Source organism: Neopelma chrysocephalum, unplaced genomic scaffold (genome assembly GCF_003984885.1).
Source record: "Neopelma chrysocephalum unplaced genomic scaffold, ASM398488v2 Primary Assembly neopelma1_68, whole genome shotgun sequence".
In the NCBI taxonomy this organism is placed as follows: Eukaryota; Metazoa; Chordata; class Aves; order Passeriformes; family Pipridae; genus Neopelma; species Neopelma chrysocephalum.
In genome coordinates, this window is record NW_020897727.1 from 9,666,817 (window position 1) to 9,691,624 (window position 24,808).

At 40.7% G+C, this 24,808-nt stretch overlaps 1 protein-coding gene and 1 long non-coding RNA gene across 8 annotated transcripts in view; one reads left to right on the plus strand and one right to left on the minus strand.

Moving 5' to 3' along the window:
* Positions 1-24,808, plus strand: part of LOC113968577 — a 78,126-nt gene that overhangs the window by 25,762 nt on the left and 27,556 nt on the right. For all 6 annotated transcript variants that reach the window (XR_003534568.1, XR_003534572.1, XR_003534571.1 and 3 more), the window contains exon 2: positions 5,324-5,426. This is a non-coding gene — a long non-coding RNA (uncharacterized LOC113968577). The remainder of the gene's footprint in view (positions 1-5,323; positions 5,427-24,808) is intronic.
* CDYL2 (chromodomain Y like 2) overlaps positions 10,749-24,808 on the minus strand; it is a 33,947-nt gene continuing 19,887 nt past the window's right edge. For both annotated transcript variants that reach the window (XM_027685233.1, XM_027685232.1), the window contains exons 4-7: positions 22,855-23,027; positions 18,178-18,388; positions 17,422-17,565; positions 10,749-15,225 (exon numbers count right to left, since the gene is read on the minus strand). In XM_027685233.1, coding sequence (XP_027541034.1) covers positions 15,067-15,225; positions 17,422-17,565; positions 18,178-18,388; positions 22,855-23,027 — 687 coding nt within the window. In that variant the 3' untranslated portion in view covers positions 10,749-15,066. The remainder of the gene's footprint in view (positions 15,226-17,421; positions 17,566-18,177; positions 18,389-22,854; positions 23,028-24,808) is intronic.

The window sequence follows — 24,808 nt, forward strand, 5'->3', positions numbered from 1 at the left end:
ACTTGTTCAGTGACTAATTTCTTAGTCACTTTATTTTGCATTTTCTGAACTGTGGAGCAGGAAATTTGAGTTTCTCTCATGGATGGATGAATGGGTTGGTCCGTGGGATGTTGTTTGTTTTTCAGAGGAACTTTAATATCTCAGAAAAAGATATTTAACACAAGAGTGGAGTGATGTGCATGTATAGAACAAAAATATATCTCCATTCCCCTCTGATTCTGAGCTTTTTAGAAAGCTTATAGTTTTATTGTCTCTCTCTTGACTTGAACAGTTGAGCACAGTTTTGGGGTTTAGTGTGATAATTTGGATAGAAGAGGAAACTGCTGGTGGAGTTGGGGGCTTCATGGATTCAGTCTGGTTTGGGGAATTGCAGTGGAAAGTGCCTGACTGTCTTTGCAGGCTGAGACCAGAAGCAGTTCACAGGTCACATCACGTTTTGCTGGAGCAGAGGATTCAACCTGGATCTCCCACAGCTAAACCCACCACCTTAACCTGTCACTTGTTTCCTCTCTGTGAGTTGGCTGATTCATTGGAATCCATCTGAACTTCTTTGGAAGGACCAACTGATTCACTGGAATGATTTGAATGTTCTGATTCATTCAGAAATGTGCTCGTGACCACGAGAAGAGCAAATTGGACCTGCTGTGATGTGTCTGAGCTCAGCTCTATTGGCTGGAGTTTCACTGGGGCAAAAAATAAATTTCCCATAAATATGATTAAACAATGCAATAGAGCATCTGATATTTTTCTGGTAAATAACTGGTCATGTAGCAAAACCTCTCAGTCTTCCACCCTCACAAATCATTTAAATTCCATCATTCCTTGGGGTTTTAAAATTACTTTCAGTGTGTTTAAAAGGGGCTGTTGACTAGAGATGAGTAAGCAGCCCTTCTTTTGAGATAAAATAGGCTCTTTGGCTTGCAGCCCCTAATTCATTTGTCTTGCTGTCGGTCACAGTGGAAGTATCTTTATATTTTTTGAATCAAACGCTGTTCGTGAAAATGAACGTGAAAATCAATCATGTGATGGCCACAAACGGCTCCTTTGCCTACTAATGTCACTGTGCACTCTGAGAACACTCAATGCTCAGCATTTCTAAATTTCTGGGCTTATTTTAACAATTGTTGTTTACAGGCTTCAAAATACTGTGTAAATTAATCAGTCCATTACCCCGTCCCTCGTGTTCAGGCTGGTTCCTGCTTCCCTTCACATCACTAAAAGCTCTCTCACCAAAAGCCTTTCACTGACAACAAATCCATTGAGTAATTCCAAGTCTCAATTTTGAGAGAAACATTTTATTTCTCCTAATTACCTTTATATTAAAAAAAAAGCACTCAGCCATCCTCTTTTCTTGGAGTAAAACCCCATTTTCAACCTCTTCATTCCTTGTGCTTTACCCTGTTGGTTTCTAAGCCCTGTTTTCAGGGAGATGTTTCACAGTTCTCTTGGACTTGTAATGATTTGTAGCAGCTGCCAACCTGTGCTTCTTTCTGCTTGTCTTTTGTCTCATTGTCTCTTGATCCCCAGCTTCAAACCCCATTTTTACATCTCATACAAACTTACTGTGTCTCTTTCTGCCTTGTATTGATCCTGAAGACCTCCCTCTGATGTGCTGATTGTAATAAATGACACTGTGCAAGGCCTGGGCAGAGGCTGCTGAGCAAAGCTGGCACATCTCCCATCTCTGGGCTTGATCCTATTTCCATTCCAGTTGGTGAAAAATCTCTTATTGATTTTAGTACAGCAAGCCCAATATTAAATTTCCATGTATCTGTATTTATAGCTGCATTTCTGATGGGGAATTTTCCTCCTTCTTGGGCAGGAACTGTCTTTGTCTGTGTTCCCACAGCATCTTGGCAACGAGGACAAATCTGGGTTTAGGATCTTATCTCTGTTGTAATAGAACCATAGGATCATTTAGGCTGGAAAAGACCTTTAAGACCATGGAGTCCAACCTTAACACGTGACCTAACAGTGCCAAGTCCTTTAGCACCAACATCCAAGACTGGGAAAGAAAAAGGGAAAAGGATTTGGGGTTCTGGCCACTGTGCTGCCACACTGGAATGGGTGAATTTGCCAACTCTCTGCTCAGTTTTAGGAATTCTTAAGTGGGAGAAGTTTTCCTTTTTGCTCGGCTGTATTTTACACAAACGAGCAGCGTGTCTGACCTCTGACTGTGGCTATAAATATCCCAAACCTCTGTCAGATTACAGTGACAATGCAGTATCACAGCGCTCCCACTGTTTTGGTTTTGTTTTAATTACATGACTTAGTGTTATTTACTAATCAGTCTGGGAAGGTTCCTTGAATTGAACTGACACTGCTCTAAGCTGACAGCATGTAACATCCTGCTCTGTAGCTAAGCACTGGGTATATAATACCACATGAAATAAAGGAAGACATCATTCTCCTAAAAATATAACAGAGAGTTCTTCAGAAAATGAACTTCTGGATTCTAGGGGCCTGTCTGGTGACAAATTTAGCAAATCAAATAATACCAATATTTGGTATATTAATATCAAATGATGGCCTGAGTCTGTGCTCTAATTCTACATATTATTAATTCAGATCTTGTATTGTCTGGCATTGCAATGTCTGAATCTTAAGGTTTGTGTGACCCACAGCAAGTGGATCATCACATCTGGAGCCCAAACCTCTGTGCACGTTGGACAGGAGGAATCCTGGAGGGAGTGTGGTGGCTGAGCACAAAGGGGTTTGAGCCAAAGCAAGGGCAGAAAGGAGCAGCAGCAGATGCCATAATCTTTATTTCTTGGCTGGTGCTGCTCAGTCTCCTTGATGACTCAGTTACATGGGGAAATCAGCTTTCTGAATGCAAAGGAAAAAAAGTGTCTTTTGTGCCAAGGGAAGGTTCTTTCTTGGTAATGTGCTCACAAAGTAGAACATTAACCCACTGCATTTCTAACTCCCATAATATAAATGTCATCTTCCTTAATGCTCAAAGCACAGCTTTTCCACAGTGAAAATTGTGAGGTCTTGCAGAGCAGAAATGAGGATATTTTAGAGCATTAATTGACTTACAGGGTGAGAACCTCACTCTGAGCCTGTGGGTTTGGATTTTTGTTCTTGGTTGGTTATAAATCTTTTTATATCAGTTGAAGATGACCTATTTTTCTAGTTGTAAGATTGGAATCTCTAAAAAAACGTACCATTCTTGTCAAATGAACAAGACCTTCTTCCTGTTTTAAAAAGATAGTTATTTTCATGTGTGTAACCTGTGGTCAGCTGCTTTAATTTAAAAACCAAGCCTGTGGTTTAGTGTTTTTGTAGATCATCTGCAAGTCATACGTAGGCAAAAATAATCCAAGTTTCTGCAAATCCTACCTCTGCTTTTTGCAAGGTGATATGAAGGTTTGTTTTCAACAGGATTCAGGAAATGGGTTTGGTGGTGCAGAGATGTACCATGTTAGTTTGCAAATCATAAAGTAGTTTAAGTTGGAAGGGCCTGTAAAGTAAAATTAAAATTTTCAGAATTATGATGTACATTTATAAACTATTTGTCCTCACAGTAATCACAGGAATGTTATTTTGATTTGATTTAAAAACAAACAGGACCATGTTGGCAGCAGCCTGTTGTTAATTAGCCTAAAAGACACCAATGGCTATTATTGAGGAATAGAAAGATTTATAAAGAATATAAAGATTCTGCAAGCAAGTTTGGGACTTATTAGACTGTCAGCTACTTACTGCATTTATACCACAGGTGAAGAACTACTGTCATCAGTAAAAGGAGCCTTTAGAAAATCAAAATTTCTCCATACTTAGTGGCACTGGTTTTTATCTTCTAGAGATAATAATATAAATTGTATCTAAGATATAAACATTTCTCTCCCCCATACTTTTATTTAATTTCTGCTATGGTGTCAGTTTTGTGCATTTCAACTTCATCCTTATTTTTTTCTGCTGAGCCTTTATCTCCGCTGACACATTTTTCAGTTTTAAATATTTGCATCTTCCTTTGCTTGAAACTCTTCCAAGTCCCTTTTGCCTCCTGCACTTTTTGCTGACCCAGAGCAGAGAATTGCACCTCTCTCCCCAGACCTGGCTGCAGCAGAACATTTTGGTACCTTTTGCCCCAAGTTTCCTTCAGAAGGGGGTGTCCTGCTGGGCCAGGTTCCTGCTGTGGCCCCCGTGGGGAGTTCAGGGAGGATTGTGCTTCCTCACAGGCTCTTCCTTGTTTTCCTGGTGGATTTTCATGAGGACCGTGCAGAAGAGCTCCTGGCCTTGCTGCTGCTCTGTGTTTATTTGTTCCTGTATGTGTTAAGAATATTTTCTTTTAATTTCTGTAGCTTCTGTTCGAGAAACTTAAGAGTTTGCTTTTAAATAAAGGTCCTCCTCTGTGGCTGAGAGCAGAAGTTTCCCAGCTTGCCTGTGCCCTGGCCACTGTACAGTGGACATTGGAATCCTTTCTGTTTTCAAATGGATTTGGGCAGTGCATGAAAACTGAACACAGTCTATTGCAGAATGGTTTTGGCACTCTTTTTGAGTAATTACATATCATTATAGTCTTATTTAAATGCAACCTGCCTAAACATTTTATTAGTACTTTACTACTTAATTAACAACTATTGCTGAAAACAGTCCCCATACTGAGCCTTATTCCACTTAAGCATCCATGCTGATGAAATACAACTCCCTTTCTAAAGGAATAGATGACATTCTGTGGAATGTTTTTTCTTGGTTGGTTCTTGAAAGTGAGCCACTTATTTAGTGCTGAGGATCTGAAATTATTTGAAACAGTCTCTGCTAATGCTTTCTGCATAAAAATCGAACAGACTATATAAATAAAATTCTCCACAATAACTCACATTCTTAGGTGAAGGACCTTCATACAACAGGCCACCAAGCTGTAAAGTGTTCAGATTTTTCTGCTACTTAATCAACAATTGTATTAGTCTTGTAGTGCCACTGCATGTGTCATTTTGTTTGGTCTCTTACTCTCCTGATGGGTTCAGTAGGTTCCAAGCATTTGAACTGGAATGACCTGTGGATCTCACGTTTCCCAGGGATGTCCACAGAGAAAACCAAAGAGGTGTTTGGGTTTGGGAGCGCAAGAACGGACAAAGAAATTTCCATTTGTAACTGGAATTTATTAGTTTATTTTTTAAAGACAGTTTTTGATGGAGGAGTGCTGGGTACATGAAACAGCGCTCTGGAGAGTTCTGGAGCTCTGCAGGATTTCTGGGAATTAGTGGTGTGATAATGATGGAAGATCACTTAGAGCCTTTTGCATACAGGAAAGATGTGTCGTGATTTTCCTCCATAAGCTGCAAGCTGACGGTCTTTCCCATTCCTCTTTCTTTAGGAACCTCAGATGGAGGAATCGAGCAGAATAGATGGGGAATTTGCTTTCAGAACTGAAGTTCAGCAGGACTTGGTTCTCTCCAGGAGTGACAGAATCCTTCCCAGTGAGTAACATGAGTTTCCCATCTCGTTATGCTTTGGTCAGTCTGTGTTTCCAGTCCGTAAAGTCATGATGGGGGGAAGGTGGTATTTGAAGAGATGATCTCCTTCTTGCTGCTGTGTTCCTCGGTGGGACATTGCCATCTTTCAATGTCCTATATTTTTGTCAGCTGTTTGAGCTCAAAATCAGCTCAAATGTATCTCCTTTGGTTCACCTGTGCCTGTCCAAGATGCAGCCCCTGCCCCAGCTGCCAACAGCTGGGAGAAAGGCAGGGCTGAAGGCTGGGGGGAAAGTCTTTCCAACCACTCCAGCAGGCCTTGCTTGGCAGGGCTTGTCTCTTCATGCCACAGGTGATGGTTTTGTCTAAACTTCAGGCTCAGGCTTTGTGAGGGTTTTTAGATGGGAGAAAGGACTTCCCAAGATCTGTGCAGGGAACCTTGCTGTGAGCATTCCCACCCTGGACATGTTAGATGTGTGTACAAACTAATCCTGCTCTGTGCCGTTTCACAGCCCAGCTTTAACCAGGGCAGGACAATCCAACTTTAAATGGATGGTCCTGGCTGTTGAGTCGAGTTCCTGGAGAAGGTGGCTCAGGCCATGGAGCTCAGTGGGGCAAGAATTGTGACAAAACTCTTCCTTTGTGTGGGTGTTCACAGGCTGAGCTGCCTGTCCTCAGCCTTTCACTGGAAATGGGATCTGTTCCCCAATGGGGGTGAGCTGGAAATTCACAGCTCGTCTGTAATGACCCTCAACTAACACTCTGAAGGTAACAACTGGAGTCTTTTTCCTCCTGCTCCTTTCCCCTCCTCCACAGGTGTCCAATGTGGTTATTTACACCTGTGAAGAGTAAGAAGGTAGGTATAAAATGCTGTCATTCTGGTTTGGCAGTGTTTAACCACCTTGTAAATGAGTGTTCAAACCTTCAGGTGGAAGAGTGGGCCCTCTTTCAAATATTCCTTTATTTTTTTTTTTAATCCTCAATCTTTTTATGCTTTTTTTTTTCTTCTTGAATGGAGTATCTAGAGTGAGCATGCAAAGTGATGCTTCAGTGGGGAATTTCTTAAGAGGGATTAATTTAAAAATGATTTAGGAAATCTCGTGATTTCATCAAACGCTCCCCAAAGAACACTGTGAAGCACAGCAGCATGCACAGATACTCCTTTGGGAATAGGACACACGAGTTGAACTGTATTTTCATTAGGAAAATGTACTCCTTTTTATATCCGTGTGAGTATTTAGTATTATTGATTCTAATGCTCTCATGAAACCCTTCAGCACTCAGCCTTCCCAGGATTATCACTGGGATTTTTGTCAGAGTAGGGATCACAGGACTGCACAGATATGTGTTCATGAACCTCTTTCTCATCAGTTTGCTGTTTTCTTTAGCATTTGTCCTAATTTCAAACCTGAGAGCTCCTATAAAGTTGGAAGAAAATTGCAATAGTTGCCTTCGTTAATGGAGGAAAAAACTTCCAGTAATTTTTTGCATTTTATGGCGTGGTTTTGTTCTGCTGGGCAATAAAAGTGTTCTCTGAGTGAGGGTTAAATGCATTCTTGACACTTGATTCCCTCCCCTGCCTGCTGACTCACCATTTCGTTGGCACCCAGCCATGGTGCAGTTGTGGAGTGTGTTTACCAAGGGCTTGAATCACAAATGGAGAGCGGGTGGATTTTCTCAGACTTGAAACGGTTGGGAAAAGTTTGAGCCTTTCAAATCAGCTCTAGAGCAGCCTACTCAGTTTAATTGTTCAGTATGTTTTTAGACAAAATGCATTTGTTTAAAAACCCTCCTTTAGAGAGGGACAGTGTCTTGGTGTCCTGACTAGTCACAGACATGTATGGAAGATGAATCCTACCAGGTCTAACGTGCTTTGGGATATTCCTTTCCAACTGGCATCACATTAACATCCAGGGAAATAAGGCTGTTTCTTCCTGTTACATGTAAATACCTGAAGAATAATACATCCTGTTTTTCTGGTCTGGTGAAGGCAGGCTCAGCCTGGGAAGGGGAATGGGAATGGGAATAGGAATGGGGATGAGGATGGGGATGGGGATGGGGATGGGGTGGGTGTTCCACCACCACATCCGGTGCTGTTCTCGGATGGTCATGGGCATGAGGAACTTGTAGGTTGCTTTATAGTTCATAAATGACATGGCTTTGGACATCATTCCAGGAGCAGCCCTGTGCAAAGGAGTGATGGCAGGTCATTATGGCAGGAAAAAAGACATTATTAAGGCTTGCTTTTAGAAATAAAGGGAGGATCGGAGTCAAGCAGTTGCCAGCTCCACACTCCAACCAGTGGGACGCTGCTGCCAACCAGCAAAGCCACACTTTGCCCTTTGCCCTTGGACCAAGAGGGCATCCCTTGGCAGTGCAGCTGGCAGGAGTTTGGGGTTGTTGCTCATTATGAGCCTAATGGACAAAAACTGGACTTGAAGAGGATTGTTTGCCAGAGTCTGAGCCCCTGACAACCGACTTGCTGCAGCTGCATACAAACTAAACAAGTGAGAGGCTAAAATAATGCAGATCTTGAATAATTATCCATGGGAAGAGCTTTTTGTGAATTCCTTTATCCTTTTAGTGAACCTCTTGTAGGAATTGAATCCCCCAGAGCCTGGTGGGCAGCGTGTGGCAGACCTGGGTGGCTGGAAGGGCAGCAGTGGGGAATGGCTGATCTTTTTTGAGTCATAGAAATTGTACCACTTCCTTACAGACACATCAGAAACCTTGCTGGATGACTGTGAAGAACTTATTTCTAGATGATAGTAATTAACTCAGTCCTAACAAGTCAAGATTGCTGCTTAGCATTTAAAACAGTCTTCATTCTAGAAACTCTAATGTTAGAAGCAGCTTTTTATCTCTCATCTCAGGAGAAAGCAGCAGTTCAGCAGCCCCCGTTTCAAACATGACTTGAAGTTGCAAAGAGCATTTTCCCCCTTCTCTTTACAGTTGTTCCCCAACATATTTCTGTCTCTGACCAATGTATAAAATGAGTTTCACAGATGCTGTGTTACACACCTGATAAACGTGACTGAAGAGTTGAGGAAGGTTAAAGCACAGCAGAGCAAGTATTTCTACTAACAAGAGTCAGCAGTAACACTGAAAATACTGACATTTATACAAAATTTCAGACACTGCTGTTAAATTTTGAACTAAGGATATGGAATCCTTCCTCCAATGCTAATTATGCCTTTCTTATCAGAGCCACATTATCTTTTGAAGAGATGGCTACAAATATTCCCTCTACTATTACTGTGAAGGACTTTGTTGTGGTATCTGTCAGCCACAGGGGCTGATCTAGAAGCAGGTGAAGTCAGGAGGAGGATTTCCATTGGTGCTGGTGGCTTTTGACTTAGATCCAGTGGATTTGTTCAAGTGACACCAGTGTCTGGAAGTGCTAAAGGAAAGGTGATGCAGTTTAACTTATACACTGTTTCCTTTTCTCAAAATGAAAAGTTCTTCTTTGTCCCACAGAACTTTTGACAGTCCCAGAAGAAAATCATCGTGTGAAGCCACATGGGCTTAATAATTGCAATTTAACAGTTTTTAACAGTTCTGTTTTTTATTATACATTTATAATGAGCAAATTTTGTAAAGCCAAGGAAAGAGTATAAATTAAAGCAAAATGGTGCTAGAACAATTCAAGTGGTTTGAATTCTAGAGGGGGCTGTTAGTCTGGCTTTCCTTGGAATCTGAAAGTCTCCGTGCTATGACTGGAGATCGGTTTTGAGGTTAAATCAGGCATCAGAGGTGCGTTATGTTTGATTAAATTTTACTTCTGAGGGGGTTTCATAAAAAACAAGACACCGAGGAGAGGTGAATTCCTGCCGTCACATCCAGAATCTCACCCTGACTTTTCCCTTCTCAACCAAACTGTCCCCAGTCCAACTTCTGACACTTGATTTGCTTTGAACTCCCCCAGTCTGTGAAATGGGGTCCTTCTGGTTCTCTCACATGCTTTCATTTGCTGTGCATTTCTCTCAGAACCTCTCCTTGTTCTTCCCATATGCAATGTTGTTTCTGTTATTCCAACAGGATTCAATGCCATGTCTTAGTTTACGTGGAGCTTTGACCCGTTTGAGTTCTTTTTATACCTTAAGTGGGATTAATACCTGCAATTTATCCATGCCATTCCTAGACAGGCCTTTTGTTTGTTTAAATTTGTAGGCCTTTATATGTTCTTAATTGGTTCCTCTTCCATGTAATATGTTTGTGTATTAATTTACTGCAACAAGGACTGGCATTAAAAAACCCTTGACTCCCCCAAAATATTTGGACGGAGTTTTTAATTTTAAAGAATTTTTGCTTTCTTTTAAAAATGAGTTATTCCAAATAAAACTCACATGTTGGCAATCTGTGTTAAGACCCAAAGTTCTCACTACAAGGGTTAGGAAAGGTGTCACACCCTGTTCATCATGTGCACATTGCTCACAGTCCAGTGGAAGCCACGATAAGTTAATTCCTGACAAGAGTCACCGTAATAAATAATTGGATTTGTTGATAGTGAAGCAAGACTAAATTGCTCAATCCTCTGCTCTAAATAGCTGCCTATGGTTTTTACTAACAGTGTCTCTCAGTTTAAAGCCAACCAACACAATTCCTAGACCATAACTGTTGTCCCTTGAATCAAGTGTAGGTAATTTTCTCAGACCTCGTTGTACAGGTGGTTTGTCAAACACTGGCTCCCTGTCCAAATATCCTTCCTTTTCTGCCCCAGGCAGAAGCCATTTACAGTTACCCTTCTAATCATGGTTGGAAACAGCATTCCCAGATGCTACAGCCAAAGGATCCCCTGGTACACACGAGGCCCATAGCAGGAATCCCATCAGTGTCCATGCACAGGGACCAGAGGGTGATCCACCTTCACCCTGGGTCTGGGCTGAATCTTGGCCTCCCTTGGCAGATATTTCTTCAATAGCAAATTCCCTCCTGTGGAGCCAAAATCCTGCCCTCAGCAGCTGGTTGTGGGCAGATGTGCTTTAGGTGATGTGCACGTGTCCAACAGTGGAAGTGAGAATGGGGAAGGTGTCCTAGAAGTGCATTTATAAGACAGTTCTGGGTGGTCTTCTTGGATATGATCAAGGCTTTCTTGGATTTGGATCAAGAAATGATAAATGAGATGGACTATGATTGACTTCAGAGAGTTCTTACTGCAGTGTCTTTTAGGGTTTTTGTCCTTTGGAAAAATAATTGTCTTTTAAAAAGCCTGCTGTTCCTGCTCTCTTGGAAAAGGCACAGCCCATGAACAGCATTATCATCTGGAATGGCCACCACTCACCACTCACCATTCTGATTATGCCAAACTGAAAATCAACTGCATTGAAATGAAGTTTCAATGTTTTTATTCAAAGCAGCTTCTCACAATGTATAAATACTGCATATTAACACACATGAAAAATACAACTTCTAAGGCACCCAGAAATGTGTCCATACACTAGTTACAGGACCATCAACAAATAAATTGTGTACAATTTGATCTAGACAGTCAATATTTGATATATCAGAAGATACAAGTCCCTCAGTACTGTACCAGTTTCAGAAAATATTTACAACACTGTGATATAGGGGTGCCTGTACCCTTATAATATTATAATATGTACTCATTGTTACAAATATTAGAAACTGTTTTAGTCTGTTCCATGGCATTCTGACAAAATAACTTAAGGGCCTAATTTGCAAAGTTCTACAATTAATTATTTGTGCAAGTTCTGAAAATAAATTTACATTGACATAACTCGTGGAATTTTTGGTTCTTTGCTTCATCTCAGAGGTTTGGTAATAAGCCTTACCAATAGACTTGCCATCCCAGCTGAACATCACCCCTTTCCAATCTATCAGTGGATACACCTTTCCCCCTTACACCTGACATGGATGAGGATGTTTGTAGCAGAAAGAGACTCTTTGATTTTTTCAGTACAAATGTCAAACCAGTTCACCGGCGAAGGAACTAAATGCTTTGTCAGAATAATGCAGTTCTTTGGTCCTTTGTTTTTTTTTATGGAAGGCATAAACACATTTTTATTCGCTAAAAATCGAAATCCTGTGTGTGAGTAAGCGAGCTCTAGTGAATGACTTTCAGTGGAGTATTTAAAATAGCAGTAAAGAGATTTAATATGGCTTAAAACATACGGTTAATTGGGCAGACACAGAGAACACATCGAGGATACCGAGTACCCAAATGTACTATGATAAGATTGTCTATAAGTCTCTTATGTAAACTTCTTTAGTGTCTCCTAAAGAGCGCTGGCTTTAGCCAGATTTGACTTTTATAGACCCAGCCACACAAAGCCTGAGATTAAACTACCATGGTTGGGAGCACAAATGCACAGTTTATATATAACAAAGCCCATGCTGACAATCTGCCTCTGTTGTTCAAGAGAAACAACCCGTATTATCCTTTTCACAAGAAAAACTTAAGGCCCTGTACTCTGATTTGCTAACTTTCTTACAGCAATAATTTGGGGAAGTCCTTAGTGCTACATAAGCAATTATGCAGCTTTAAAGATTTCTTGTACCTAATGGTAAGGCTTATTCACAAATGCAATACATTTATAAATTATATTTAAAACTGTAAAGGCTGGCAAAATAATAAAAAAATACCCAAAAAACCAAAATAAAACAAACCCCAACCAAAATTGTCTGTTCATCCCTAACGTTAAAAGAGCATTTCATTCTAATTAAAAACTATTGGCACAAAACCATTATATTATAGATTAAAAGAACAGTTCATAGTAGTGAAAAAGATTGCCTAAAACGCATACCCTAACCTACCACAGAAATATAAAAGTTTATATTCTGAAAATATATACTGTATTAAAGTTTGTAAGCTTATTTATTTAAACAGAAATGTACTGAAATAGTAAACTAAGCAACACTTATCTACAGCAAAAATATACATGCAGGACAACACAAAATAAATTGCTTACCTTTAATATCTACAAATGCAAAACTGTAGATTTTTAAAGATTGTACAAAACAATTTACACAAGAATAAAATAACATACTTAAACAACAAATTGCATTTTTCATCTTAAATACTGTGAATATTAGTAAAGGTACCCAGACTAATATGTACAGTACATCTAGATATCTGAATACCTAGTAAGGACAGAAACACAAGAGAAAATTCCGATTCTGATATTTAAATACTGGAAAAGAAGTTTTCAACATTGTTATTACTCTTTTTTTTGAAGGGAAAATAGATTCCGTGAAAACTAGATTGTAACTGTATAGATATGAATAATTAAAAATGTTAACTATGGTTAGCGCTTGCTTTAATGGAAAAATAATTATAGAAAATGTATTTCAACCATTCCTTCGTCATAAAAAATGCTAAGATACAGATATCTGAAAATTCAGATGAAATGGTGCAGTTTCAAAGATGGAACAACCTAAGATTCTCCTCTGTTCCCAAATCTCACTCGGCCCTCGTTCCTCCCCATTGCTGAGCAATCCTGCTGGATTTACCTACAAAACCTAAGCACAGGATTGAAATCAAGCTCCTCCTCTCCTGCTGACACGTGACTGGGAGTTATGGCTCTCTGGACGGGAAGAAAGGAACGGAAGGAAATCAAGGAATCGTGGGGCTTTCCATTGCTTTGTTTTCTGGAGGCCTGATTGTGCAAACAGGGGTGTGGGAGTGGTTTTCCACCAAAGGGGGATCCCTCTCTTTTCCAGGTGACTCCCAAGGACACCTGCCCTGGGGTCCCATGGCCTGGATCCAAACTGGCAGGGCACGGCCAAAAGCCAGTGTTGGTATCAAACAAGGGGTGCATCTCTCGCTTCAAACAGTTCCTGAAAGAGTTCTCTTCCAGCCATTTAAAAATAAGCTGCTTGTTTCGATGAGCTTCTATTTAAAAACATTTAAAAACAGGCTAATTAGAAACCAGATTCTGTCTTTTTCGTGAAGAATTTCCGGGAGAACCTCTGCCCTCAGGGTAAAATTCAGTGGTACAATTAGGCCATAGAAACAGCACTTCTAATTATTTGTGGCAAAAGAAATGTTACATTAATGTGTTGAAGGCTCCTATTTACTGTAATCACCTGTTTGTTACCTTTACAAAGGCTTTGTTGAAACTTTTCATGGAAATAACTAAGAGGGACAAAGCTGAGCAGCCTCATTTGCAGAGGTTTAAACCATAAAAAGTCACCGAGCTCAAGGATGGGGAGCAAGTGCACAAATTACAAAGCAAACAAATGTGCAAAGCTTCTGCTTCAAGAGGTTTTAATTTGGGCGTAGTGAAATGGCAGGTGAAGTCTCAGAGCAGGCTCGTGTCCTTTCCACAGGAACTACCTCCCTGGCAGGAAAGAACGGAGAGAGATCCAGTGTTCAGAAGTCAGTCAGTGGCACTGAACAGTACTGGGATCACATTCTAAAAGAGCAGATTGGATTTTCCTCGTTTCCCGGGGACTGCTTTTTATGGAGAGCCGTAAGTTGGACCAGGTGGGGGGGTTGTGGCCAGATGTGGAGAGCTGGGGAAAGCAAAAGCAAACCTCTCCCTCCGCTCGGGTCAATGCCTAGCACCTTGTATAAACTGCTGGCCCACACCCAAAGGCCTCCAGAGCAGAAATTATCTCACACCTGAGGAATCAGGCAGCTAGACTAAGGCTCATAAGGATTTGCTTTTAGACTTCAGACCAAAAGGGATGTTGAAACCTGAAAAACAGTACGATGCCATGGACCGGCACCACTCACCCTGTTACTGACACCGGATAACAGGAACAGTAAACTTAAATAAAGCATCTTGTTGGTGAGCCCTTCAGTGCTCCTCAAGAAGGCAGAAAGTGAAGAGAGACTTAAGGGGGACTCACTGCTTCAGAATCCACTTTTTTTTTCTCTTAACCCTGGCAAAAGAATCTGTTTCATACATTTTTTTTGTACAATTTTACACATAGAGGAGCACGCACGTGGCTGTTTCGTTTACTGCCCACAGCATTCTGTGGGGTTTCTATATATTCTTTATTTTTCTACTCAGTTTGCTGCTAAAAATGTGTTTGCATTCTCATGTGATGCCATTAATTCAGTCAAGGGAAGTATGAAAATAAGATCTGTGATCAATAAACAGCTGAATATGAACACAAAATAAATAAGTTAAATAAATTCATCGAAGAAAAAAAAAACCCTAGTAGTTTTCGTAAACTAACTTTACATATTATACATATAAATTATCAGATTTTTTCCATTACACTGTTAGAACTTTTCAAAAAAATAATTAACATATTTCTAAAATATGGTGTTTGGGTCTACAGGAGATCGTGGTGACCCAAGATTTTAGCCTGAGCCCTCTGTGTCAGCCCAGGTGTGTGGCAACAGCAAGAATAAGTTAAGAAGGACAGACAAAATAAACCCTTCCAGGTGGGTGAGCCTTACTGGGCTCCAGTGGTGCTTCTGAGCACATGGAATGTATAGTTGTGTCTGGATGAGCAATGGGAAAGATGCAGCCTCTGCAGAGATCATGTGCACTGAACACCTCCCTGGTTACACAAAATCAAACCAGCTACGGCAGCTGTAGCTCACAAGGAAACCCACACCAGCACAGGAACTGGGATACACTGTCACAAATTCCTCAGGGATGCATCGCCTCTGCCTCTCAAACACGTCAGGGTGGACTCTGTTCACAACTCTTTGAGTTAGGCCAAGACATCACACTTCATAAATTTTGTCCTGCAAGTAGCTGAATAATGAATCCAGTCCTTTGGAAGAACTCCACAGCTGTTTTAACATCTGACACTCCTTCTCGTTCACATCTTCAAGTCCGGATTTCAGGAAGCTCCGCACGAGGCATTTGGACTCTTCCAACACCTAAAGCCAAAACACGACTCAGTGTTTTATTTTTAAAATCTGAAAAATTTTTATGGATAATGGCCTGACCAGCATTTTTACACTACTGACTCTGCTTTACCATCTAAGTAACTCCTTTGGGCACAGAAATTAGATTTGATTTATAGCCACAACTCCCCTTGCTGACAGTCGGCATCTTTAAGAATTAAGGATGTCTGAGGGTGAGGGGTTAGTGCCAATGTTTTTAAAGGAATGAGGGATTCTGAAGTACCTTAGTTTATTGAAGGTCTGCCATGAAGCACTAGAAGGAGCAGAACTCCCTCCTGCTGAAATGAAAATGTGAGCCATGATATACTGGCTGCTTGCTGGAAAGGTGGCCTGTGGGGTTTGTTAAACGGGTTGGAAACCCAAAGGTGGATGTCTGTCACGTTTAACAATTTTCCCTCATGTATTATTTCCTTGTCAAACCAGAAATCAATAGGAAAGGTCCCTTACTGCAAATCCCTTTTTAAGTCTATTTGCTTATATTTTTATAAAAGTGAAATGTTTTATAAAAGATGACGTTGAGCAAAACAAGCACCCTCTGACTGTGTTCTGGAGTTAAATTGGCAGATAAGAGTGGTCAGAACAAATCACCCAAGGTTTTTGCACAGGAAAGCCCAATCACAAAGCCTTATTAATTCCTGCAAGTTTTGAAAGGCACAAACAGCAGGTCCGTGGTTGCTCCCATAGTTCAGCTCATTTTTCCCAGACCCGTTTTTAAGCATATCCAGATTGATTCCTTTAAAATTTGTTCTCAAATATACACCACCAGTATGTATCTCACAAGCAATTCAACTAGTCAAACAAAACCACTAATAATTCCTACAGTACTGATTTTTGGAGGGAAGATCTAATGTAAACTAATACAGTGTTTTATGGTAAGGGAGATGCACACTCTTCACTCAGCTTTGTCAAAACCCTGATGCTAAGCCCAGTTCTGTTCTAGGTTACAGCACTGCTAGTCCAAAATAGTGTTTCTCTTTCACTCAAGTAAATGGTGTTAACAGCAAATCAAGGGGGGACCTGTGTATTTTTTGGTCTGTTTGTTAACAAGTATCCCCAGTGAACTTGGATGAGCTCATCCTGTTACCTGTATTTGTGACTTCAGCCTGATCTGCATTTAGGATCTGAGAGTAAATCTAGTCTTTGACAGGTTTAACTCTTATCTTTGTCCACAACTTAGCACTGGGCTTTCTTTTTTCACTGACAGCCAAGAGCAGTGAAGAAAGGAAGGAAAAGGCCCAGAGGTCTTCCCAACTCATATAATACACTTTATATCAGCATCATCAAATCAACTTGTGCTACATTTCCAGAGTTTCATTCTCAGTGTCTTCTGTGAGATCTAATCTACACTTCATTTAATTAAAAATCTCCTGTGTCTCTACCTCCTTTTACAACAGATCTTTTAAATGAAACTGAGGGATGTTAAGACACTTTCAGGCATAGGAAATATAACGAGAAACTGTAACAATTTGCACTTTAATTAGTGCAGTTTTATTGCAGGCAGTATCACTTCCTTCACTGCATGTATTTTAAACAAGGATATGCCCAGAATAGTAGTGTATCTGCCTGAAGGGAAAAAAACCCCTAGGATGTAAAAATAGGAAAGGATTTTCTTGCAATTTTTTGCGTACACAAAAGGAAAGTTATAGTACACTGTGAGCAGACTGTGTTCAAACCCCTCTTGTCTGGATCTCACCTCTCCTTCACAGCAGAGCTCAGCTGGCACTATCCTACCCTTCTGGGGAGCTGGGGAGGACGGGCTGCAGCAGGAACTGTGCAGGTGCAGAAAAGAAGGCAGACTCAGCTGAAACAGGGCAGGCCAGGACAGTGGGAAAGGCAAATCTATTCTCTTACAGGGCCTACAGAGATTTCCCTGGACAGTTGTGGAGTTTCAGACTCCTCCACCTTCATGAAGGAAGCCTGTGCTAAAATCCCCCTTCAAAATCTGGGGTAAGGAGGTTCCACTCCTACTGAATAAATGTAAACATGGGGAAAGGAAAAACCCTCTCTGCCCCTGAGAAATGAGAAACCCCACGAGCTCCCTGATCCCTCTCCAGGTTTCTTGATGGTACCCTTCTTGTTGTGGAAACTGAGGGCCCACCACGTGAGCCTTGGGAGCACACCTTACCTCTGGGAAATGTCATTTAATCACAGAGGAGTTGGATTTCTTACCACTGCACTGCAGGATGCCATTTCTTTCACCCGTAGCATCACTTCTTGGCTAAATGTTGTTGGCCAGAACACTTGTGACACCAGTCCTCTGCTGCAGGCTTCCTGTGCTGTCAGCTTTCTCCCACAGAACAACATTTCATTTGCCTGTGAAACCAAAAAGATTGGGTTATAATTCCCTTCCATTTTTTTTCATACTTGCCTGCTATTTTTACAATCAAATTTACAAATGTTCTCCCCCTATCTTTCCATACTGCAAAATACTTTAGAAGGAGTTTCAGTAGCTATTTAAGGGGTGTGCAGGTGGCCAGAGCACAGCATGGGTTTCATTTAAGAGAACTGTGCTGGCATGAACGGTAAATCTGTAAAGCAGTTTTACTGGAATCATTATGGGTTATCTTTAGAGAGCAGAGAGCAGGATCTGGCTGTGTTACTGCCCAATCCTAACACAGCACAAGGCAATGACTCTGAGAGATTATTCTGCTAATGTATTTCTTCACTTTTCTACCGTGACGTCGACAATCTTCATTTTTTCAACCTGTGTCCAATCTTTCTTGTCTACATCACGTGTAGTATATTGGATTCTGAGGTCACTTTGTGGTATGAAATTGGTAGGGGTTAGATGAACTTTCCACAGATTTCATTTCCATTCACAACAATTAAGAGAAAACTGCTGTTTTCTGGTTTACTTTTCAAAGAGAGAAAGAAGAACAGGAATTTATGAAAGGTTCTTCAGCAATTCGAGGTGGAAAACCTTACCAGTGCAACACCCAGAATTTGTGGGAATGTGTATGATGAGCAGCCAGCTGGAGTGAGTCGGATTGTTGCATATGGTGTCTGAAACCAAGCCTTCTCACTTGCCCAAACGATATCACAGAGTGGTAAAATAGAGGCTCCTAACCCAAGAGCAGGGCCGTTGATAGCAACCACAATTGGCTTCTTAAACTGAATAAAAGCTTTTACAAAATCCCTAAAATAAAAAAAAAATAAAAGAGAGATCTTGAATTCAGAAGTTAAGACTTAGATAAATACCCAAGTTTAAAGTACTTAATCTGAAAACAAATTAGAACCACAGATGAACACACTAAATGCCATGGCCCAGTTTTATGAGGTCAGAATTGCAAGATACTTTCTAGTTTGCTATTTAATCTTTCTGAGTACCTGGGATTTGCATAGTTTGGTGTATGTTGTATATGAACTGATGAAGTGGACTGCCCTGACTGTTGTACTTTTTGCAGAAAGGTTTGGTTGGGTTTAGTTTTCCTTCTGGACCAGTAACTCAGCAGTTTTTACACACGGCGCTTCTTGGTTTGCTCCTCAGTGGCTGGTGGCTCCTGTGGCTGATGGTGAAATGTAGAAGACAGGAAACTCACAGGTGGATTGCTGGATATTTTTTTTTTTTGAGAAGTTCCCTCATGATCCTGTGTCAGAGGTTCCTGCAAGTCCCATCAGTGGACTGGGAGACAGTGAATGTTTATGGCACACCAGCAGAAAGAACAAGAGGAGCAAAGGGGAGCCAGAGAAGAGAAATGCTTGAACAGGGAAAGGATTAGGCAAGTGATCTGTTGTGTCTTCATTGCAAATGTCTTCAGCAAAGTTATAACAAAGGAGATGCCTTTGCCTGCCCACACCAGTAAATGTGAAGGATGAGAAATAATGGGGAAGTAAATGTCACTGGATTCATCTGGATGAACGAACTTGGATATGTTAAATTCTGTGCAATGAGGTAACTTTAAATAAGTTACCTACCAGCAACTGTGGAAAGGCATCTGTTGAATGGAACAGCCTTTACAGCAATTAGGGAAAAGCATGAGTGTAATTGTGGGCAAATTATGGGCTTCAGCAGCTCAGTGCACAGCAGGTATAGGGAGGCAAACGAGATGCTCAGTTACTTTAGAGAAGAGACCTGTATAAATCAAATTCCAACCAAAAGGGAGATTCTGTTCCTGCACTGGGTATTTATTAGATCCAGAGTGCACCTTTGCTGAGACATTTTAGGAAAGAACACTTTGTCAGATGTGCCCTTGGATGAGTTGCAGGTCTCCCACTGAGGTCAAAAGGAGCCAGAATTCTGTACCTGAGAACAGGTGGGCTTTGCAGGCTGGAGAGCCCATGTGGGGACTGGGCTGAAGGGCACTGGCTGTATTTTAAATGAGAACAAAGAGTCTGAGGCGACCCAGAGTTATATTTTCAATGAATACGTTCTGGCTTTCAGGCTGTCTAGTAAGGAGTTAATTTTTGACCATGGAAAAATAGAGAATTGATTGATGCAGCTCTGTTCACACAGTGAGTAATAAACCAGGAGATCGGTGTCAAGACAAAGAGAGGGAAATACGGAACATTGGTTTTGTCTGTTCAAGACCATTTCTTTCTAAAGGAGAGCAGGGATAAGGAGAGTTGTGGCTCATTTTTGTTGCAGAAACAATGCTGTTCCCTTATCTCATTATTTCTTCCGTTGTTTATGGTTGAGTAATGACTGTGGATCACTGCACCTCATTAATTCCAGAATTTTGAGAACCTCAGCAGTTAAGCAAGTAAGCCTTCCAAGCAGGACTGGGAACAGGGATGTGATGAATGGCAGGTAAAAAGAAAGCACACTAAGGATAAATGGTGGCAGTAGATCTGAGGACCAAGTGGAGGCAGATAAAACCAGTGTTATGGAGAAAAGCAGGAATCATGGTGATAAATGCGACTGGAAGTGAATATGGAAAAGCAGTTAGGGATATGGAGGGGAAACAGATAATGGGGAGGAAGAACAAAGCAGAACATATTAATGTAGGGCAAGGGCTGAAGGAAGACTTCACATGAGTGAGCAAGGAAGGGAGGACCTGGAGATGGGGAGAGTGGAACAGGACACTGAGAAGGCACAACGAGCGTCTGTCATGAGGGAAGGATGGGGAGCACAAAGGGGGGTACAATGCATGGGTATGGAACATGCCACCTACAGGAAGGCTGCAATATTGGGAGATTATGAGGGGAGCAAATGCCTGCATTTGGTCTAGAGAAGTTGCAGTGACAGCACTCCAGTGATCTGTGTCCCTCTTTGGTACGTTACTTGTTCCAGTGAGCTGTCACTGTGCCCTGAACCCGGCACGATTCCATGTTTCCAATCCATAAGTTCACTCATGGAGCTTCTGGGCTACAAGATCCTTGTTTCAATTCAAAGCAGTCTTTGAAAAGGATTTAAAATGGTAAATGTTCTTGCAGAGTAGAGTCAGAGGCTGAAAGACAGGAAAAAGTGTCACATACAGAAGGCTTTTGGTTTTGCCAGAAGATATCCGGGAAGTTGACTATGGAATACGATTTGGGATGCTCAGACACCTCTGTTCTTTGCAGGGCTCCGCTGCAGGTCAGGGCTCCTAAATACATCCAGGGCCATAAAGAAGCTGAGTGAGCAAAGTTGTCCTTGTCTGTTTTCCTCGGAGCACCCCCAGAATGTTGTGTCCCGGGTATTGGTGCCCAACTGACCACGGGAGCTGGGAATGCCTTCCAGTGAGCCTGTCCATTCCAGGGCTCTGCAGGCCTGGCTGGCTGGTTTTTCCCTGCTCCAGGACACACGTGTGGATGTGGCAGCTCAGGCTGAAGGATCCATGAGCAGCGCCTGGGAGGAGCTGCAGGGCCGCACGTCCGTGGGCTGCAAACCCCGACGGTGGGGAGGTGAGGACACGGGAGGAATGAATGGACCACTCCTGGGATGGGGATTTAAACTTCAGCTTGGGAACCTGGGATTGGTGTGTGAGCCACACTTTGGAGAGTGGAAACACGTGGTAATTGAGATTTCAGTTCCATTCTGACACGACTCTAACTCACTGTGAAGCAGTGGAGGCACAGATCTGTTGGGGTGTTTCGGGACATCCAAACCACTGGCAAAGCCATGGACTTTTTTCTCTTCTCTTATTACAGTGTATTTTCCATGAGTTGAGTCCTTTGTTCACAGAAAGCACAGAGAGTGCTAAATGGAAAACGTAGGGCATTGTTTCCACAAGTACAATAAAAATCTCTTTTCAGTGGGCCCAAAGCCGACATTCTTGACGGGGAGCAGAACATTGTACCAGGATTTCAAGAGTGTCCTGGGAGTCCAAGGATGGAAAAACTGAGGATCACAGCCTGGCTTCTACTCATTTAAATGTTGAATTGATAAGTATACCTGGGTATTAGATGTGTGCAGAGAAATGTAGACATATATAACAATACCTAACTACACAGTATTTACAAAAATAATATTTGTATCTTCTGGGAGACTGTGAGTGTGCCTGTGTTTTCAAACAAGAATAGTGATTTTCTTCTTCACTTTTGTTTTTTTTTCTGCATTGTTAAAACCCCCTCACTTTAAAAAATAAAATCAGGATGTGTTCTCCAAAGGGCTTCTCTTTTTTAAAGTATCACCACATAATATTCAAGTATATCTAGGGTCTTAAAAATACATCATAATTGATTACATTTAAGAAGAACATTTAAAATTCTTTCAAAATAATTACTGCTTTGAGAATTTCAAAATACTTAAACCAAGAATCCAAAGTGATCTGCAGTAGATACAACCAAGATAACTGGTGGTTAATATGTTATGTTATTATTATGTTAATATATATATATAATGTTATACCAATATATCCAAAATATCTGTTGTAAAACAAATTCTTTAATATTCCTTTATAGAATTGCCACATAAAGTTTTAAAGTTCTCAGAAGAATATTGTAGGAAATGGGGAAAAAAAAAGGGACCAAACCCTCTCCTGGTACATGAAATACTATTGGCCTTAGTGGAATAATGTTGATTTATACTGGAAGATCTACCTTGTGGATAATGGAATATTTGGTGATGTGTTGTGCAGATTGATTTGCAGACTGCATGTCATAAACCCTGGGTTTCTATTAAGGTAATGTGATATATATGAGGAAAGTCACATTTTAGTTACAAAAATAAAACTACATTTACATATATATGAAGTAATTTAAATTTTAAGAAAAAGAGTGGAGACCCTTTTAATAAGGTTCTGAAATACAGTGGCAGACTGCTATTTCAACAGAGCATGAGTAAACCATGGATTCCCATTTGGACTGAAATTCATTTAAAATGATGAACATTAAAACAAGTAAAGTATCTGCCTTTCAGGAACCACTTTAGAACATTAAATGAGTCAATGGCAAATTTGGAAAAACAACAACAAAGTTGTATTTGAATTTGGAGAAATGATTGAAATATTAAATACAGAGAATTTGAATAAAATAAATCCCTACGGATATTAGCACTGGAATAAATGTGCTTTCTTTTCTAATAAGGAAAGGTCCAAGTTTCTTCTTACTAAACCAATTTGTAGGACTGTAATTAGAATGCAATCAACACTTCAATATACAACATTTTTTGGACCTGATAAATATCTTTATAATCACACACTGCATTTCATAATTTAGAGATCATAGGTAAGCTTGGGTCACCTTATAGCTTCTGCAATCCTAGTGCTTTCCTTTCTTCTGTCATTGGATAACCTGCCAATTAAATATGAGTAATCTAGGCCACTACAGAAAACACTTCCCACTGCGCTGAGAAGTAAGAGTTTACTGTCATCAGCTGATGCATTGCACAATGCTCTCCGAACTTCCTTCATGATCTGTGGATAAAGAAAAGCAAACAATTCGACATGCATGCCGTGGCAATATCATCCCCCTACTTGTACAAACCTCATTGATTTCCAGAGACTTAAAAAGTTTGGGCACTGTTAATACTGACATCAATTATATATCATTTTAATATACTCAGAATGATAACACTGAAAGTTTGCAAAGTATTTTCTGTTGGGCAGCGTTTTGTTGGTGCTCAGAGAGTTTTTGGGACTTGGCTGTTCTTTGTCGGAGGGGAAATTCTAGCCAGCTTATGCTATTTGATTGCAATTTAATCACTTCAAATATCACTTTTTTTCTTTTCACTGGGTGCATTCAGTGTACATCACTGCATCCTCATGGTTATCCCAGCCTGTCAGTACCTCAACATGTTGTCAGCAAAATCTAGAAACCCGTTTTCAGTTCTACGACTACTTTGGTTTACGTGACTTCAATCAGAGCAAAGCAGGACAAGAGGATATCATATACATCAACATAACAAATATATTAATCATTTTTCTGTGGTCAGTGACATTGTTACAGTCTACAGAAGCTCGAGCAAAAAAGTCCCTTGAAAGAAAGACATCTTGAGTCTGTTTTAGAACAATTGCACCATAAATCAAACCTAATCAAAATCTGTATAGAATGGAGGTATTGTAGAAAAATGGCCTTTCACCTGAGCTGAGAATTGTTTTCTAATGGTTTTTAAAAGGACATATTATTTCATAAACTCCTGGTGGGTAACTTCTTGTTTGGTCCCAGCTGAGCGTGGTTTGTGAGCTGGGACTCACTTCAGCCCCCTCTTCTCTTCAGTGAGTTGCTCCTCACTGCCAGGGCCAAGATTTCATTGTGTGACACCTCCTCTGTTAATCACACCCATGTGTCAGAATATTTCCTACAGAATGGGTCCCGTTGAGTCAAATTTTTCTCTTTTGCACTGAAAGATTTGCTGTTGGTGTAAATTTAGGTAAGAGAAAGCTAAATGTGGTTGGAGATTTAAATATAGGTTCCGTGTGAGAGAAACCCAAGATTTTTAGCCTGTGATTACTTCTGTTCACTCCTTTCTGTTTCTCAGGATTCTTCAGCTCTCTGAAGTGCCTTGTTTAAGAAATGTCCCTAAACACCTTTGTTTTGTTGATGCCATTCTAGGTAGGCTTTTATTAGAAATCCCGTGGATTGTGCTGCTTTCCCTATGGGTTTGTGTAAAAATGAGTGTTACTGGGCCTGGGCCATGAGGGAGCAGGTGGTGAACTTTCAGATGCCTCACTTCTCTAAGTGCACTTCAGAATGCCTGTAATAGCGAGTGTGTGACAGTGGGTGGAAGTGAAGTAATTAAAAGCAGCAGAATTTGGAGGTGTATTTGAAATTCTTACGCAGGTACAAAAATGTCACCAGCGATTTTAGGAGCGCTGTTCATTGTGAGAGTCTCAGCCCTCAGCTGGGAGAAACACATCAACACTGCACAAAGAATGGGGAAACAAAGGGAAAAAAAAACCCTGACAATTTAGAAGATGGTAGATGTTGAAATAAAAAAGATGATGCATTTTCATTTTCCTATGTGAATGCAAGATTGCCCTCTTAATTTATTTTAAAAGTTCTCCAAATCTGCTCTTTCCTAGGGTGGATGTATAAATGATATCAGGGAATACCAGTCAAACATTTTCCTATACATTAAATATGATGCCATGACACTCCATTCAGCAAATTTCTTTGCTATTGCATAGAAAATATGCAATATTTGTGGTATTTGCATATGTGGTATTTCCATATGTGCTCCCCCTCCACACACATC